Here is a 16,705-nt window from a genome sequence, read left to right on the forward strand (position 1 = left end):
GTTCTGTGGGGAAGATCATGAGACCAGGCAGGCACTAGACTCAATTGGTTCACTGCTAGAGAGGGCAGGGCTCAAAAAGGTGAAAATCTTTCAAAAGGGCAAGGGGATGTGACTTTGTATATGGTTGCTATAGGAATAAAAATGCCTGTTACATTAAAATACATTAAATGTTTTTAAAATAGTTTTTATTTATTTTTATTTTTAAATGCTACAAGTATTTTCTCATAGTACAGAATTGTACTGTAAGATATTGCTTGAACTGCAGCTTTAAGGTTAGGGATTTCCCTTTGTGACGAAGCGGCTGGCGGCGACAGGTACCAGCACCGAGGCGAGTTGCGGACAAGTGCAGGTGGTCATTTGTTCAAGGCAATACGCCTGCAACCAAATGTCCTATACCAGCCGAGGTGATCTTACAATGGTCATTAGTCTTATAACACTGTGTGGCTCTTATACATTGTACTGTGTAGAAAATATATTATTTTCTGTATATGGGTCATAAAAGCAGACTATTATTTTGGGTGACTAAAACGCAATTGCTTTTTTATTTCAAAGTCTATTACAATAGAAAATGCAGCAGTTAAAAATAAGCATACAGCGCCACATTTATTTATCATGTTTATTCTATAAGACACCTTCTGGCGCTGCAAGGTGTCTTACAGTATGTAATAGTACTGCTTTGAAAATATGCATCACATATCCCTGCAGTATTGTCCAATAGGTGAATCAGTACCTCCTTGTTATTCCCATACTGATGATGATACAGGTAGTCCTCGCTATCCAACGTTTCACTTTACAACGAATGGCATATCCAACTCTTTACAATGCAACCCTAGGGGCTGTTTTTCGATGCCTGAATGTGTTATCCGACGCTCACCGCCACTGATTAACATGGGACTCACTTTACAACGATTTCACTTCCCAACGCTACTTCCAGAACGGATTCCGTTGGATAACGAGGACTGCCTGTATATAAATCCATGAGCAGTAACCACTTTTGCTGCCAGAGGTCTACAATGCATTAGGGTTAAGGGTCACCATCATGCATGGAAAAAGTTAGGAAATAAAGTTATGGGTCTACCACCAACCCATAACCCTGCCTCATGTTGTGATCATATTGAGCTACAAGTAGGATCTGCATCTATAAAACAGGCAAAATATGCTTAGTAATTTGCTTCCAAATGATTTTCCAGTGTATAATATATTACACAGCTGCACAAAATAATCTGGACAGCTATTTCCAAAGCATATGGAACCTATCCGTTTTACTGTAACATGTTTTGAATTGCAGGGAAGCAGCACACCCTACAGGGGTTTCTTTCCTCTTTAAACATATATTCCCTGACACAACGTAAAAAAAATAAAAAAATGTCATGAGTACTTTTTTTTTTCGTTCACAACAACAGTCCTAAAGCAGCTCCTGACATTTGGGCTGGTGATCGCCGCCTCGCTCTGTTTACACAGTTGTCTCCATTCATTCTGTGAAAGAAATCACTTCCCCACTGGTGGCTGATAAGAGGTTCACAGCTCTTTGCGGTGGAGTGTCAGTCAAGACCCAGCACATTCCTATCCCCAGCCTCAGCGGTGACTCCTTCCCCTTCTTAAACAAACTGTATTAGTTTGTTTGTTTGTCCTTTAAGCGGAGTTTGGAAAACCATGCATGAGATCAGCTGGGGATTGAAAACTTTCAGCTCCTGTCACTATGTAGATTATCTGGAGAAATGACCTCGGCACAGGCAGGAATATTCAGGAACTGGTTCATATGGTCGTTTTGTGCCTGGATCCTGAGAGCTTGGGGCAGGAGACGACCAAAAAGCAGGAGGAATGTGTTGCTGATCTGCACTGCCTGTGTGATATACGGGGTCTTCCTAGTAAGCCAGGTGGTTCACTTTTTGCCCCAACAGAAGGAGCCGGAAAAGGCTCCTTACCAAGGGTTGAAAGAAGCCGCCAGTAGACAGCCGAGGACCTATTTGGCGCAGAGCACATTCTACAGTGAAGCTGGAGACCCAGAAGGGGGGCTCCCGAGCAACCTCCCTTCAGCAACACTGCAACCCAACGTTGTATACATCACCCTGAGGTCCAAGAGAAGCAAACCAGCCAACATCAGAGGCACAGTGAAACCGAAGAAAAGGAGGAAACATGCAGCCCTACTGCAGTATAAACACCGCCAAAGCGGCATCCAGGATTTGGATACACAGGAGGATAAGCATTTGGTTGATGAGAGAAAGGCCGGTGCTACTGCTCATAACACAAGGGGTAAAGGAATGACCCTTTTAGGTGGTGTAAAGGGAGATCCCAGAAAACATCAGAGCAACATTAGAATATACAGTGACAGTGCACCTCCATGGTTCAGCGCAGAAGACATTAGGGCAATGCGCTTCTTAGCAGACTGCGGGATAGATAGGATTAAGCAGGTGCCTGCAGGTCATGGTGACCTGATCCTTTTTGAAAGTGACCAAAACCCATCAAAGAAAAAGCCATCTTCGCCAGCGCCCACCTCTGCTTGCCAAGGAAAGTGTGGTCTCATTAAAAGACCTCTAGACATGAGTGAAGTGTTCGCTTTCCACTTGGATCGGATACTTGGACTTAACAGGACGCTGCCATCTGTGAGCAGAAAGTTTGAGTTCGTCCAAGGTAAGATATTGTATTGTTCTGTTGTAAGTGAGCATTGAGTTTCATGCAGGCAATTCAAACGTGAACATCTCCTAATGCAGCCAAGTGACCAAACTACTGCTTTTTTATGAGACAATTATGTAAGCTTCATTAAAATATACAGGAACTAGGAGCTAACATTCTGATAGTGCAAAAGGAAACCTTTCAGCAGGGGCACAGCAGGACAATGCCTGAGGTAGGGCATTTTGGGTTTGTGGCACTGCAGAGGTGACCTTTTATTGTACCAATACAATGTGGTTATACTCCTCGTCAGTGTATAGTGCAGTCAGGTTATGCTGGTATTGGTGTATACACGAAAACAGAGTATAACCAGACCACACTATATCACTGACAGTGTATAACCAGACCACACTACAGTATATCACTGACACAGAGTATAACTTAACTACACTATATCACTGACACAGAGTATAACTTAACTACAGTATATCACTGATACAGAGTATAACTTAACTACACTATATCACTGACACAGAGTATAACTAGACAACACAAGATCACTGACACAGAGTATAACTAGACCACACTATATCACTGACACAGAGTATAACAAAATTACACTATATCACTGACACAGTGCATATAACCAGACAGCACTCTATTACTGACACAGAGTATTAACAGACACCACTATAGTACTTGCAGCAAAAACAAAGAACAAACAAAAATAAAGGGTTGGACACTCTCCATAGAATAGAGGGCACTCAGTGATGTGCAAAAAAAAATCACTTGAAGTTTATAATCACACAATCACAGCAGTGAGCAGCAAACAATTAAAAAACAATTAAAAAGAAAAACATCCAAAGGGTGTCCTATCAAATGTATGCTAATAGCAATGAAAAACAATGGTGGAAAAATCAGAGAGCCATAGATTCAGAGGTAGTCACAAGGACCCTTCTGAACATATGTTAACCAGTATCCGAGTACTTAGTGTACTGTAGCGGAATTCAAATAGGTGCAAATACAGGAGGTCAAACAGACATTACTCAAAGGCATACGGTATAGTCATACAAAGCAGACAGTTTATTCAGGTAAGTCAAACCTGCGACCAATGGAGTGATAACTTGTGCTGGTTCATCTGATCCAAAAATTCTGTAAAAAGATGTGCTTGAATGATGGAAAAGTTCCTAAATAGTGGACTAATATCCGAGAAATTGAGTAGGCAACAGTTAGGTAAATATCAGATTCAGCAGGACCAGCAACCGCCACAGGCTCTCTGATCAGCAACGACAAGTCCTCATGAAGTCACCCGACACGCATTTCGCTCATGATTTTGTTTTAAATTGTTTGCTGCACACTGCTGTGATTGTGTGATAATAAACTTCATGCAATTTTATTTGCACATCCCTGTGTGCCCTCTTTGTTCTTTGAATAGATTCCTACCCTTTCTTTCGTGTTGATCTTTGTTTTTGCTATAATTATCTACTTCTCTCCTGAGATGCACCCCTGTTTACATTTTTTTCTGGTTGGGTTTGTGCTTTATTATTATTTTTCACTTGCTGGTCCTAGTGTAGACCCTGGTTACATTATATAGCACTATATTACTATAGCATCACAGAGAGCGACAGAAAGCCCTGTATGATGCCCTTAAAATACCCCCAAAAATAATTGCTTAAAATATAACTTTGGGCCCAGGAAAAAGCATAATTAGGATACTTAATGTGCATCAGCCGCTGATTGTGATATTAGGTACAGTAGAGTAGGGCGGGCAGAGAGCGAGACAAGAGACTCAATGAGCATAGCTGGCTCTGAGAATATTTTCTCCCCATCTCTCTTTACCTGTTAATTGACTCAAGAGATACTCAAGACTAACTTGAAATAAAAGCAGATCATAAATTAATACTCTGATTTGGTAATTACATGTATTAGAAGAAAAAAATGTTAGGTCTTATAACACTATGAAAGCTACATTAGTTATTTAATATGTAACAGAGTTGGCAGACTGATACTAAGTTTTTTCCCTGTTGAAAATCGATACTATAAATTATAAACCTTTTTTGGAATGTTTCAAATGCAGAGGATACCTAAATAAGAGTTGCTTTGAACTAATAAATTGTGTACCTCTGAGAAATATTAATGATACACTGCAATTTATTTGCATCTCTGTATTAGAGAGCAGAAGTTCCACTGAAGGCAATTAAGCCGAGAATATGGGAGTGGCACAGTACACAACAACCAGTTACAATAGGAGTTGATTGATTTATATATTTTTGTACAATTTAAGAACTGGGCTTAATGTAACAGCAGTGCATACGGACAGTGCTACTGACCTCAATGACTCACAGTTTTAATGGTAATAATATAATTTTATTATACTGTAACTATGGAATGTTTTATGCGTGATTTTGGTTTCAATGTGGGTGTTAGCCTCTCTGTGAGGCTAAAATAATGTTTATTTTCCCTGCTGCATCCTTTTCCCACTATATTATTTTGATTGGGCAAGGTACCCTCCTTTTGATATACCAGACAGCAGTATAGACTGACATACAGTAAGAGTATAAACAGACCGCACTATATCACTTTCGCAGAGTATAACCAAACCACACTATATCACTCATGCAGAGTATAACCAAACCACACTATATCAATCACACAGAGTTAAACCAGACAGCACTATATCAGTCCTGAATAGATGGAAGTAAAGACAATAAGGGAAGCAAAAATTAAATCAAATCAAACATTCAAAAATTAAAAAAAATGGCTGAATCAATATAAACAGCCAGAAAACTACTTTAAAGAAATAGCCACAAATTCATTTTTACTAGATTCATGTTAAATTAATAAAGGAACATTAGCAATGCAGAATATGTGACCACCACATGCAAACAACGATAAAATATTGCAGCACAATACATAAATGAATTCCAAAACATGACCCTTAACATGGGGTACAGGATGGGGGACGTGTGACACATTGGGGAGGTAGGGGAGGAGAGTAACAAACAGGGAGGGGTGAGAGAGTGGATGATACATGAGGTGGGGGAGTGTGGGGTGACATCGAGTCGGTAGAGGGAGTGACAATGAGCATGGGAGAGGGGGCACACATAGGGTAATGGGATGGGGTTGACATGGGATAGGAGAAAGGAGGGCAGTGAGCAAGATGGGGGGAGGGAGGCTGTTCCTCTCTCTCCCTGGTCAGAATATGTTGAAGATTAACGTAGAAAATGCAGAGATATAGGGGGCGGGGTTGGAGACGTCCTCTCAACATGTATCCTCCTCCTACAACTGCCTCGCCAACTCCTTGTGGTTCTGTGCTGTCATTCCCGCAAAACCGCTTTCTATGGCATTGCACGCGGGAATGACAGCTGTATGGGTGTAGGGTGCACACAGCCCAACATTTTCTATGTGGGGTATTTTCAATTTTACAGCAGGCCATGCCCGCTTAGGCCCTATCCTGGTTACAGCCCTGCATTTCAGTTAAGTAAAGGAAGCATACAGTAGCAAATGTTAAAGGAAGCATTGCATCATTTATACTGCATTAGAAGTACAGAGATAAATGTGTCAACTTAAGTGACCTGCAGAACATTTGCACTGTATGTGTGGTTCCATAACTTCATTAATGTAGATTAAATAAAAAATAATACGAGTTGCAAACATTTCTACGTCACAATAATTATACAAATGGCAAATATTAGCAGCATTTGACCCATTTAAACCAGCAATACTACATTCCACCTTTTTTTCTTTTCTTATTTGAATATGTAAAGCATGTGACAATGTATAATTCTACATTCTCACCTAAGATGGCAATCATTTGGTGCTCCTGGTATAAATCTGTCAAAATCCTGATTGTGTGCCTGACACAGAATGGCTGCCTTACATTTTCAATCAATCCTTCAGTCAGTGTAATTCAGAGCTACAATTTATCCTGATACTACTAAGGTAACATTATATATTATTATAGTTTACAGCTGAAACTGCTGGGAACATTGGCAATAAACTATCACAAACAGGAAAGTATTACAAAGATCTTCACTGCTTGGGAGCTGGGCCAAACCCGGCTATAAAAATCAAAGGATGCTTTCAAACTAATTAAAAATGGCATTAAGAGTTGAATAATATTTTTTTTTTAAATAATGCAGTATTACCTAATACTAGAAAACTGATTTATTTAAAAAAAAAATCCATATACAATTTCACATTTTGCTGCTTTAATTTTTTTTTTTTAATATGCGATTTGGGGTTGCAATTTGTAGACAAACAGCAAAATTAGCTATTGATAGTAAAAGAACACATTACATGTATGTCCCTTAAAAGAAGAACTCTTGGAGGAAACCTGTTCTTGCTTGTGACTTTAAAAAAGTAAAATTGTGGGACAGTGTCTGATTTAAAAAATTCTCAACCTGTTAAGCATTGCGAAAAAGCTTTGATTGCCTATATTTTAGAAAAGCTTGTATAATACTCTTAATTATTATTATTATTATTTTTTAAGTACTCTAACATGTAAATGGAACACTTAGTATTTGCAAACAAAGTAGTAGTAGTTATACTCTCACTGTATGTGAGAATTGCAAAAGTAGTGCTCCTCATATCTGTTGCTTGAACCATTAAATGAAACTGGGAGTAGTGATTTGGAGCAATAACTAATTGACGTACATTTTTAGCAAGTAAGAAGAGTGGCAATATTTCAATGCCATTTGAGGACAAAAATAGCATGAAACTTGACAAAGAAAAAAATCCAATTGTTAGCCTTGGTTCCTATTACTAGAAAACAAATCTGCAGAACAATATTACATAAAATATCTCACACTTGGTACCAGCAGCACATGCCACTTGTGCCACAGGTGCTAAAAGATTGAACCGTATTATCTTGATATGCATCTTGGCAGTTATGTACTCTGCCTGATACAAAGCCCTGGAGGTGCATTGCTGCTTTTTTATCATCTCCATCTACCCATTTATTGAAGTGCTGTTAATAAAGTATTGCCTATTTTTAGAATAGACCATGGGCCTCATGCTATAAGCAGCGATAAGCCACTTATCGCCAGCTTATCGGCAAAAAAAGCCTATAGCGATTTAGTAAGCCCAGATAAACTGGCAATGAGAGCAAACATCTCTGGGGGTTTTTTTGCCGATAAAAAAACGCCGAATGCGCAGAGATAAGCCGCTTATCGCCATCTTCTCAAACTCTCTCAATTCTAGTAGCTCCGATCAGCTTATCAAGGCTGATCTCCGCTCTAGAATGGAGATTTCCTCTCCAATTCGTCCCACCAGGAAAAGTTGGGAAGAAGGTGGGAAGAAGCTGCCAAGAAGCGACGAGACAGGACTTAGAAAAAAATGCATTTTTCCTGCATCGGATTGATGCCGGGGTCTCCGGAGCTGATATTCATTAATATCAGCACCGGAGACCCCCGGCATGAATCGGATGCATGAAAAATGCATTTACAGGCAACTTCATTACCTTAGCGGCTATCCGCTAAGGCAACGAAGGGGTTAACCACCAGTGCCATGCTTATTGTGGGTGGTGGGGGTGGGTGAAGGTGGTATTTAGCCTTTGGTGGGTGTTTAGGCCTTGCGGGGGGCTTGCGGGTGGACTTAACCCCTTCATTACCTTAGCGGTTAACTTCAAAAAGACAGATCTCACAAACTCTCAAATTAGTGGTCCTGTATGTGAGATATGAAGTCATTAATATGTCAAGTTGTTTGTAATAGTTTGCATAGTTGTGGAAAGTATAACAAATATACTCCAAAAACCTTGCCCCCAAAAACTTGTAAGCATTTGTTTACTACTACACATAGAGGGTGATAACAAGGCTTTAGGCCACACCTCTGGTCAATTACTTTAATGTCTTAAGACAAACGTTTCTAATATTCAAAACATTTCTAATTTCTACCACAACAATTTTTCCACTGGTGTCAGTTACATCCACATTTTTACAGAATAGCTTGTCTGTATATCACAGCGATATATTATACATTAATATATTAAACATTTGTTTGCTATTTTTTTTCACTCTGAAAGATAGTGGTTTACTTCTAAGAATTATCTTCCATGACTACCTAAGGGATAGAATTTGTTCAACTGAAAAACTGTCAGGGAATTGGTGTAATGTATAACAGCTGTTCATACTCTCTTCTAGGAGAGTGGGACATAGATGAGTTTTTATGAGAGCTAGTCCAATTAGGAACTCCACGCCATTGTTTAATAATAAAAAGTAAAAACAAACACCAACATGTGTACAGTATAGCGCACTGTACTACAGAAACTCACTTTCTTGGAAAAAGTCTGTCAACTATAAACATTGACAAGTTAAATACCGTATAACCTTTGGGGGAATCCAGATATGAATATCTCTTTGTTATGGACAACATCTGTTCATAGAAATCCGTATATCGAATATAAAGTAATCTATGATCACCATCATTGGGGCTTTTAAAGGGTCAGTCCCAGTTTGGACCCTAGCAAACTAATAAGCATTAATATTACAAGTTAAATCTAGTAACTGACACATTTGTTTCTACATCAAACAAGTGTAAGTATATTTATGTTTTTATACTTTTAACTTGGTTATTTGTATATTAAGGTATATTTTATTGAACCGACAGAAAGTTTTATACCTAGTTGAACACACGGTTTTAAAAACCTTGGTAGCCTTTATCAATGACATTATTTGATTAGTTACTATTTATAATATTTATTTATTACAGAAACCAACTTGCCATGTTGCATGTCACTACTGAAATTGTTCTTGATAGCTCTTAAATCTCATGCAAAAAAGCAAAATGTATTGTTTCATGTATTTATTCCAATTCATCAGAAGATAATGAGGTTTTCCTGTACAATTTTAGCTTGATTCTTAATACTGTATATGGATATCTTGATAAGTAATGTGTTCTTCTTTAGGGAAGAGTAATAGGATTTGTAGACCAGATATAAATCAGATACATTTAGCTACACTAAAGAGTTATCTGTGGGTTTATCATGACTGCAGGTCTTTGGTAAGTATTGGAGTGATTGTTCTTCTCTAGGCCTTTCAGACAAAGATAGAGATACAGGTATTTTTTTTTCTACACTGCACATTAATCCTTTTTTTACATTAGATAAACACTACAGTATCTAACCCAGCCACTTCCACTGAGTGGAATAAATAATTATCTAATTTCATGCCTGGAATACCCATTGATGAATGATTAACTTCTCTGCTGATTCTGTGACACGTGGAAAATGAATAGTTGCTCTTTAAGCTGAGGGGGGTAACGGATCTCAGGACATTACTGACACTGAGAGACTTTTTGATATATGTGTTTCCTGGTGTCAATGCATCTTTGGCACCTATGTAGTGAGCATCTTAAACATTTTTTGGGGGACACAAAATTGGTGCAGGAAAATCTTGTTTTAAATTGTGCTTCTGTGCACCTATGTACTAACCTGAAATCTCTCTATCTGCACTAGCAGTGTATAAAATATGAAACAGCGGACGGTGTCAAGCACTGATTATAAAGGCTTATTCTAACCTGTATATGTTTGTAAGTGTATCTCTGTGTGAAAAGAAGCTTTTATAAAAACAGCATAACTCTGTATATGCTTCTCTCTCTATTCTTATGATCGTATCTCTACCATGCTGATGTGGGATAACTGAAGGCCTGACTTTTCTTCATAGAGTGTGAGTGAATTAAGATATATTCATTCTTTCACTTGTCAGAGAATTATTACACTATATTTTGCAAAAAGAAAATATTAAAAGAAAATGTTAAATATTTTTACTGATTTTAGTGCAGACCAATTGAGAAAGATGTGCAGATGTTTATGGCTTGTACTAAAAAAATATGTTTATGCGTGCCAGAAAAAAGTGAAATACCAAAAATATGTATTGGCACTGTAGGTAACAACTACTCTTGGCTCTGCAGGCGTGATTCCCTCTCTTTTGGGGAAAGACATTATACCCATGTCTGCACTTCATTGGGTGTGTTCTTTCAGAAAAAATAAACTTTAATAGGGGGTTTTGTCTTGCCAAGGGTGTCAACATACTGTATGAAATTAGTGTAAATGTATGAGAAATATAAAGATCACTTTTTTCAACAAAGATTCAAAATATACAAATATTTTGAAGATAAACACATTACCCATTTCTAAATACCTGTCTCTGAGAAGGACTCCTCAAGCCAGACTTCATCTGTGTGCTTTTTTTTTTCTCGAAAAAAAATTCTCCAGCCGAACAAAATTATGACGTCGGTAACCGGGAACTTCTAGCTATCAAGTTAGTTCTAGAAGAATGGAGACATCTTTTAGAAGGCACAGAGAATCCTATTACCATCTTGACCAACCACAAGAAATTACTCTACATCGAGGGCGCTCGTCGCCTAGGGTCTTGACAAGCCCGGTGGTCGCTTTTCTTTTCCTGTTTCAATTATATTATTTCTTTCCAACTGGGTTCAAAAAATGTCAAGGCTGATGCCCTCTCCCATCAGTTTTTGGTGGACGACAAAACCGAGGATTGCCAGGAAACCATACTTCCCTCTAAATACATACTTTCTGCAAACACTTGCGATGCCTTGATAGAGATCGTACAAGATCAGTCCCACATCCCAGAAGGCCTCAAAGTTCCTGAAGGAACTTTACCTCCCCACCTCATCGGAAGAAGGTTCTTGAATGGGGTCATTCTTCCAAGTCATCTGGACATCCTGGCACTAGACAAATCCGCGATCTTGTGGAGCGGACCTTTTGGTGGTCTGGCATGCAGAAGGACGTTAAGGAATTTGTTTTTGCATGCTCAGAATATTCCTCGGAACAAACCACCAGGACTCCTTCGACCTCTTCCCATCCCAGACCATCCATGGAGACATCTGTCCATGGACTTCATAGTAGAACTGCCCATGTCTAAAGGTATGAACACCATCTTAGTAGTGGGTAGACCGCTTTTCTAAGAAGTCCCAGTTTATCCCATTGAAAGGTCTTCCTAACTCTCCCAAACTGCCAGTCATAATTGTCAAAGAAATTTTACGCCTCCATGGTGTGCCGCAGGTCATCGTCTCCGATCGTGGGTCACAGTTTATTTAGAAGTTCTGGCATTCCTTCTCACAGCAATTAGGTATATCTTTACATTTTTCTTCGGGTTATCTACCCCAAACCAACGGTCAGACAGAGCGAACCAACCAGTCACTGGAGCAATATATTCGCTGGTTCGGCTCAGACACTCAAGATGAATGGACTGACCTTCTTCCTTGGGCCGAGTTCGCGCACAACAATCTGCGCAATTAATCCACCATGTAGTCGCCCTTCTTTATTAATTACAGTGGCGACACACTTTATTCTCGCTCGGCTAGTCCCGCGAATTCGGGTATACCCGGGTGTATTCAGGTTTCTGATCGTTTTCTGCCAGAGTGCATTGCGTTATTTTCCCGGCAGGGATTTAAGCATATTATTCCGGCTGGCTGCAATACTGCAATGCCGTGTAAAAACACATGGTGGCGCTTGCGAGCTGTTCTCTTTGAAGCCGTCCCCTATAATGAATTGTAATGCAGTATATATACTGTATACATATATACTGTATAACAACTACCCTATAACCCCTAACATACAGTACTGTACACATACAGTACTGTATATGCACATACATAAATGATACTACTGTATGGGCGGCGGGGGCGAGATGTGTTTGCAGCAGAGAGAGATCCGCTGCTCTCTTTCTGCGCAAACATCCGCACATTAAAAATTATTTGAAATACATTTTTATTGATAGTGTAGATGTGCAGGGGGTCTCCGGAGCTGAACCGCGTTGGTTTCAGGTCTGGGGACCCCCTGCTCCCCGAGATACAGCCCCCTTTATGAGGTGCCGATATCCCTCTGCTTGGTTTAAAGGGCCCGATCACGTGATCGCGGCCTGTAAACCAAGCAGAGCAGAGGGATACCGGCATCCCCTAAAGGGGCCTGTGTCTCGGGGAGCAGGGGGTCCCCAGACCTGAAACCAACGCGGTTCTGCTCCGGAGACCCTCTGCACATGTACAGTATAAATGAAACACATATATAAATAAACACTCATTCTTTACCTTAGCGGCTATGCGCTATGGTAAAGAAGCAGCATTTCTGTATTTTAATAATATTGTACAGTGAGCAGGGGGTTCCCTGAGCCAGAAATTAATGCTCAGGGACCCCCCTGCTCCTGCTCAATATTATTAAAAATACAGAAATGCTGCTTCATTACCATAGCGGATAGCCGCTAAGGCAATGAAGGGGTTAACCCACCGTGCCCACTTTGTGGGTAGCGGGGATGGGTGAGGGGGGTATTTGGCCCTTGGTGTGAGTTTAGGACTTGCGGGGGGGTTGCGGGTGCACTTAACCCCTTCACGACCGTAGCAGTTAATACCGCTACGGTCATGAAGGGGTTAAGCCCTCCCGCTACCCCCCGCAAGCCCTAAACAAGCACCGTTGGGGCTAATACCCCATTCACCCACCCCCGCTACCCACAATAAAAAAAAACTCACACACAGCAGCCGCCAAAAAATAAATAAATAAATCTAAATAAATAAATAAATAAATGACAATAAATACATTTGAAATACATTTTTATTGATAGTGTAGATGTGCAGAGGGTCTCCGGAGCTGAACCGCACTGGTTTCAGGTCTGGGGACCCCCTGCTCCCCGAGATACAGCCCCCTTTATGAGGTGCCGGTATAACTCTGCAGAGGGATACCGGCACCCCCTAAAGGGGCCTGTATCTCGGGGAGCAGGGGGTCCCCAGACCTGAAACCAATGCGGTTCAACTCCGGAGACCCTCTGCACATCTACACTATCAATAAAAATGTATTTTAAATGTAATTATTTATATTCATTTATTTATTTATTTATTTAGATTTATTTATTAATTGTGCTGCTGCTGCAAGTCCTAAACTCACACCAAGGGCCAAACACCCCCCTCACCCCCGCTACCCCCAATAAAAAAAATTCACGCACAGCAGCCCCACAATTAATAAATAAATAAATCTAAATAAATAAATAAATACATGAAGAGAAATACATATATACTGTATATATATACTGTATATATATATACAGTATATATATATAATAACAATCCCTATACATATACAGTATATACTGTGTATATATATACTGTATATATACATATATATATATATATATATATATACTGTATATATAGATATATAGATATATAGATATATACAGTATATATACACACAGTATATACACATACATGATGAACCAATATACAAATACATGTACTGTAGAATGGTTATCAAAATATACTGTCCTACAAATAACGCTTCTCTATACAGACAATAATAATAATCCATTTAATAATCCTAACTGATCTTACAATATAAAACATAACATTCCAATCCACACAGTACATTGCATTTACATTGTATAAATGATGCATAAAATCTATGCACCATATACATTCTGCAAATGAATGTTAACAATATAATTGCAAGCTACTGTACCAGTAAATACAAACACTTCCAAACAAGTCAACTATTTTAACCAATCAAGTAAACAAAAATCAATATATACTGTAAGTACCAACCAGAAAACACAATTTAAAACCAAAGCTAACCCTTACAATACCAAGGATTACATCTATCTAATTGTAAAAAACCTTATACATTATACACAGCATTGCAATAAACAAAATACATGATGAACAATACAGTACATCCCCTGTATCTCCCTGCCTTCAGTGTAATCTGTTTAAAGCCCCCTCCCCCCTAATGTTTCTGTTAAACAGATTACACTGAAGGCAGAGAGATGTAAAGCCCCCTCCCCCCTAATGTTTCTGTTAAACAGATTACACTGAAGGCAGAGAGATTTAACAGAAACATTAGGGAGGGGGGAGGGGTCTTTAAACAGATTACACTGAAGGCAGAGAGATGTTTCTGTTACAGTAAACCTCCCTCCCTGCATTGCTGTCAGTGCAGTGTATGTAAATGTGGGGAGGGGGGGGGACCCAATGTGCATACTGTGAGGTCTAACCACCCTCACCCCCCACCCACATACCGTTACTCCTCCCCCCCCATCCTGGCCATGGCCCCTCTGCTTCTGCAAAACAGAGACAAAAATTAAAACATCCAAAGTAATGTCCCCTAACCCCTTAATCACCATAGCGGTTATTAACCGCTACAGTCATGAAGGGGTTAACCCACCCTCACCCACCACTCTGGATGCCTACATACCCTCCCACACTAACACCCCCCCGTGAGGCCTAACCACCCAGTCAGTACCCACAAGGGAGGCCTACCCACATACCGTTTAGGGAAACACCCCACCCCCAGTACCCACAATAAAAACAGTACAATGACCCACAATAAACAGCATTATATTTATTAAATACATTACCCACCCCCTGTGCCCCCCCATAAATACAAGATTTATCCTTTTACATACAGGGTTCATAACACAGCCCCACGCTAGTCCCCGTGGGCTGGCAGGGCACCTGGACAGACCTACAGTTTACCAGCAGCCCTTTTTACACAGGTTCTGGAGGCCTGCTGGTGGATCCTGCCAGCACCATGGCACCCAGGTGGTCTCCTTGGGTCACCGTGGGCCACAATTGGGTCCCCACGGTAGGCCCAAGGATGTCTGGGAGCCCCGGGTCAAACCCACAGGTGTCTGCGGGGCCTCGGGTGGTTCCCTCGGGGGTCTGGGGAATTCACGGGTGCTCACTACGGGTCCGCGGTGCCCCCACAGAAGTGGGACCACACATCATCATCCCCGCACCTACGGGTCGGTGGTGCCCCCACAGAAGTGGGACCACACATCATCATCCCCGCATGTGTCACCCGTGGAACCACCAGCCTGATACCCTTGGGATACCCGAGAATACCCGGAGGTGGTCTCCATAGGCCCCACGCAGAACCACGGAATCAAACCCTGAATGTAAAAAAAATAAACCTGGCCTATACATTCAATACATACACCCTCCCCCCCAACACCTACAGTACAATAATGTGCAAAATAACTATTATCCAGATATGGATAATAGATTAATTGCCCATTATTAAAACCATTAACTAGCATATACAAATAAATAAAGTACTACTGACCTCATCAATACGAAGTGTCCGTTGCCAGCAAAATCCTTGTCTTGTCCACAACATACATAGCAAATACAAAGCCAATACATTGCAATTACATTCAGATATCAATTAACCCCTTAAACACCTTATCAGATAATAACCGCAAAGGTAATTAAGGGGTTAAGCCACACAGGACCGATACCCACCCTTCACCCATGAATTTGTACTGTGGCTTCATCATGCAACTATATATATATACTGTATATATATACAGAGAGACAGAGAGAAAGAGAGAGAGAGAGATATACAGTATATATATATATATATATATACACACACGTTATATACACACCCATGATAAACCAATATACAGTACAAATAAATGTAGAAGGGTTATCAAAAGCATACTGCCCTACAACCAAACACTTCTCCATACAGACACTACATTAAAATCAATTTCCTTTAAAAATCCTAACTGATCTCACAATCTACTGTATATCATCACAAACCAATGAAAAACCTCACATTCCAATATATATGATGCATAAAATCTATGCACCATATACATTCTGCAAATGAATCAACCAAGTAAACAAAAATCAAAAGCCAATACATTGCAATTACATTCAGATATCAATTAACCCCTTAAACACCTTATCAGATAATAACCGCAAAAGTGAATAAGGGGTTAAGCCACACAGGCCCGATACCCACCCTCACCCATGAATTTGTACTGTGGCTTCATCATGCAACTATATATATATATACTGTATATATATACACAGAGAGACAGAGAGAAAGAGAGAGAGAGATATATACAGTATATATATATATATATATATATATACACACGTTATATACACACCCATGATAAGCCAATATACAGTACAAATAAATGTAGAAGGGTTATCAAAAGCACTGTCCTACAATCAAACACTTCTCCATACATACACACTAAATTAAAATCAATTTCCTTTAATATTCATAACTGATCTCTCAATCTAAATCATCACTAAACCTCTGAAAAGCCATTTAAACAACTTACATTCCAATATAAAT

General features: G+C 39.8%; 1 protein-coding gene across 1 annotated transcript in view; it reads left to right on the forward strand.

Moving 5' to 3' along the window:
• The first annotated feature begins 1,423 nt into the window (after nt 1-1,423).
• The window catches only part of GASK1B (golgi associated kinase 1B), a 44,028-nt gene continuing 28,746 nt past the window's right edge, over nt 1,424-16,705 (forward strand). Inside the window, exon 1 of the mRNA XM_075612520.1 lies at nt 1,424-2,631. Coding sequence (XP_075468635.1) covers nt 1,719-2,631 — 913 coding nt within the window. The 5' untranslated portion in view covers nt 1,424-1,718. The remainder of the gene's footprint in view (nt 2,632-16,705) is intronic.

The sequence above is a fragment of the Ascaphus truei genome, chromosome 1 (genome assembly GCF_040206685.1).
Source record: "Ascaphus truei isolate aAscTru1 chromosome 1, aAscTru1.hap1, whole genome shotgun sequence".
In the NCBI taxonomy this organism is placed as follows: Eukaryota; Metazoa; Chordata; class Amphibia; order Anura; family Ascaphidae; genus Ascaphus; species Ascaphus truei.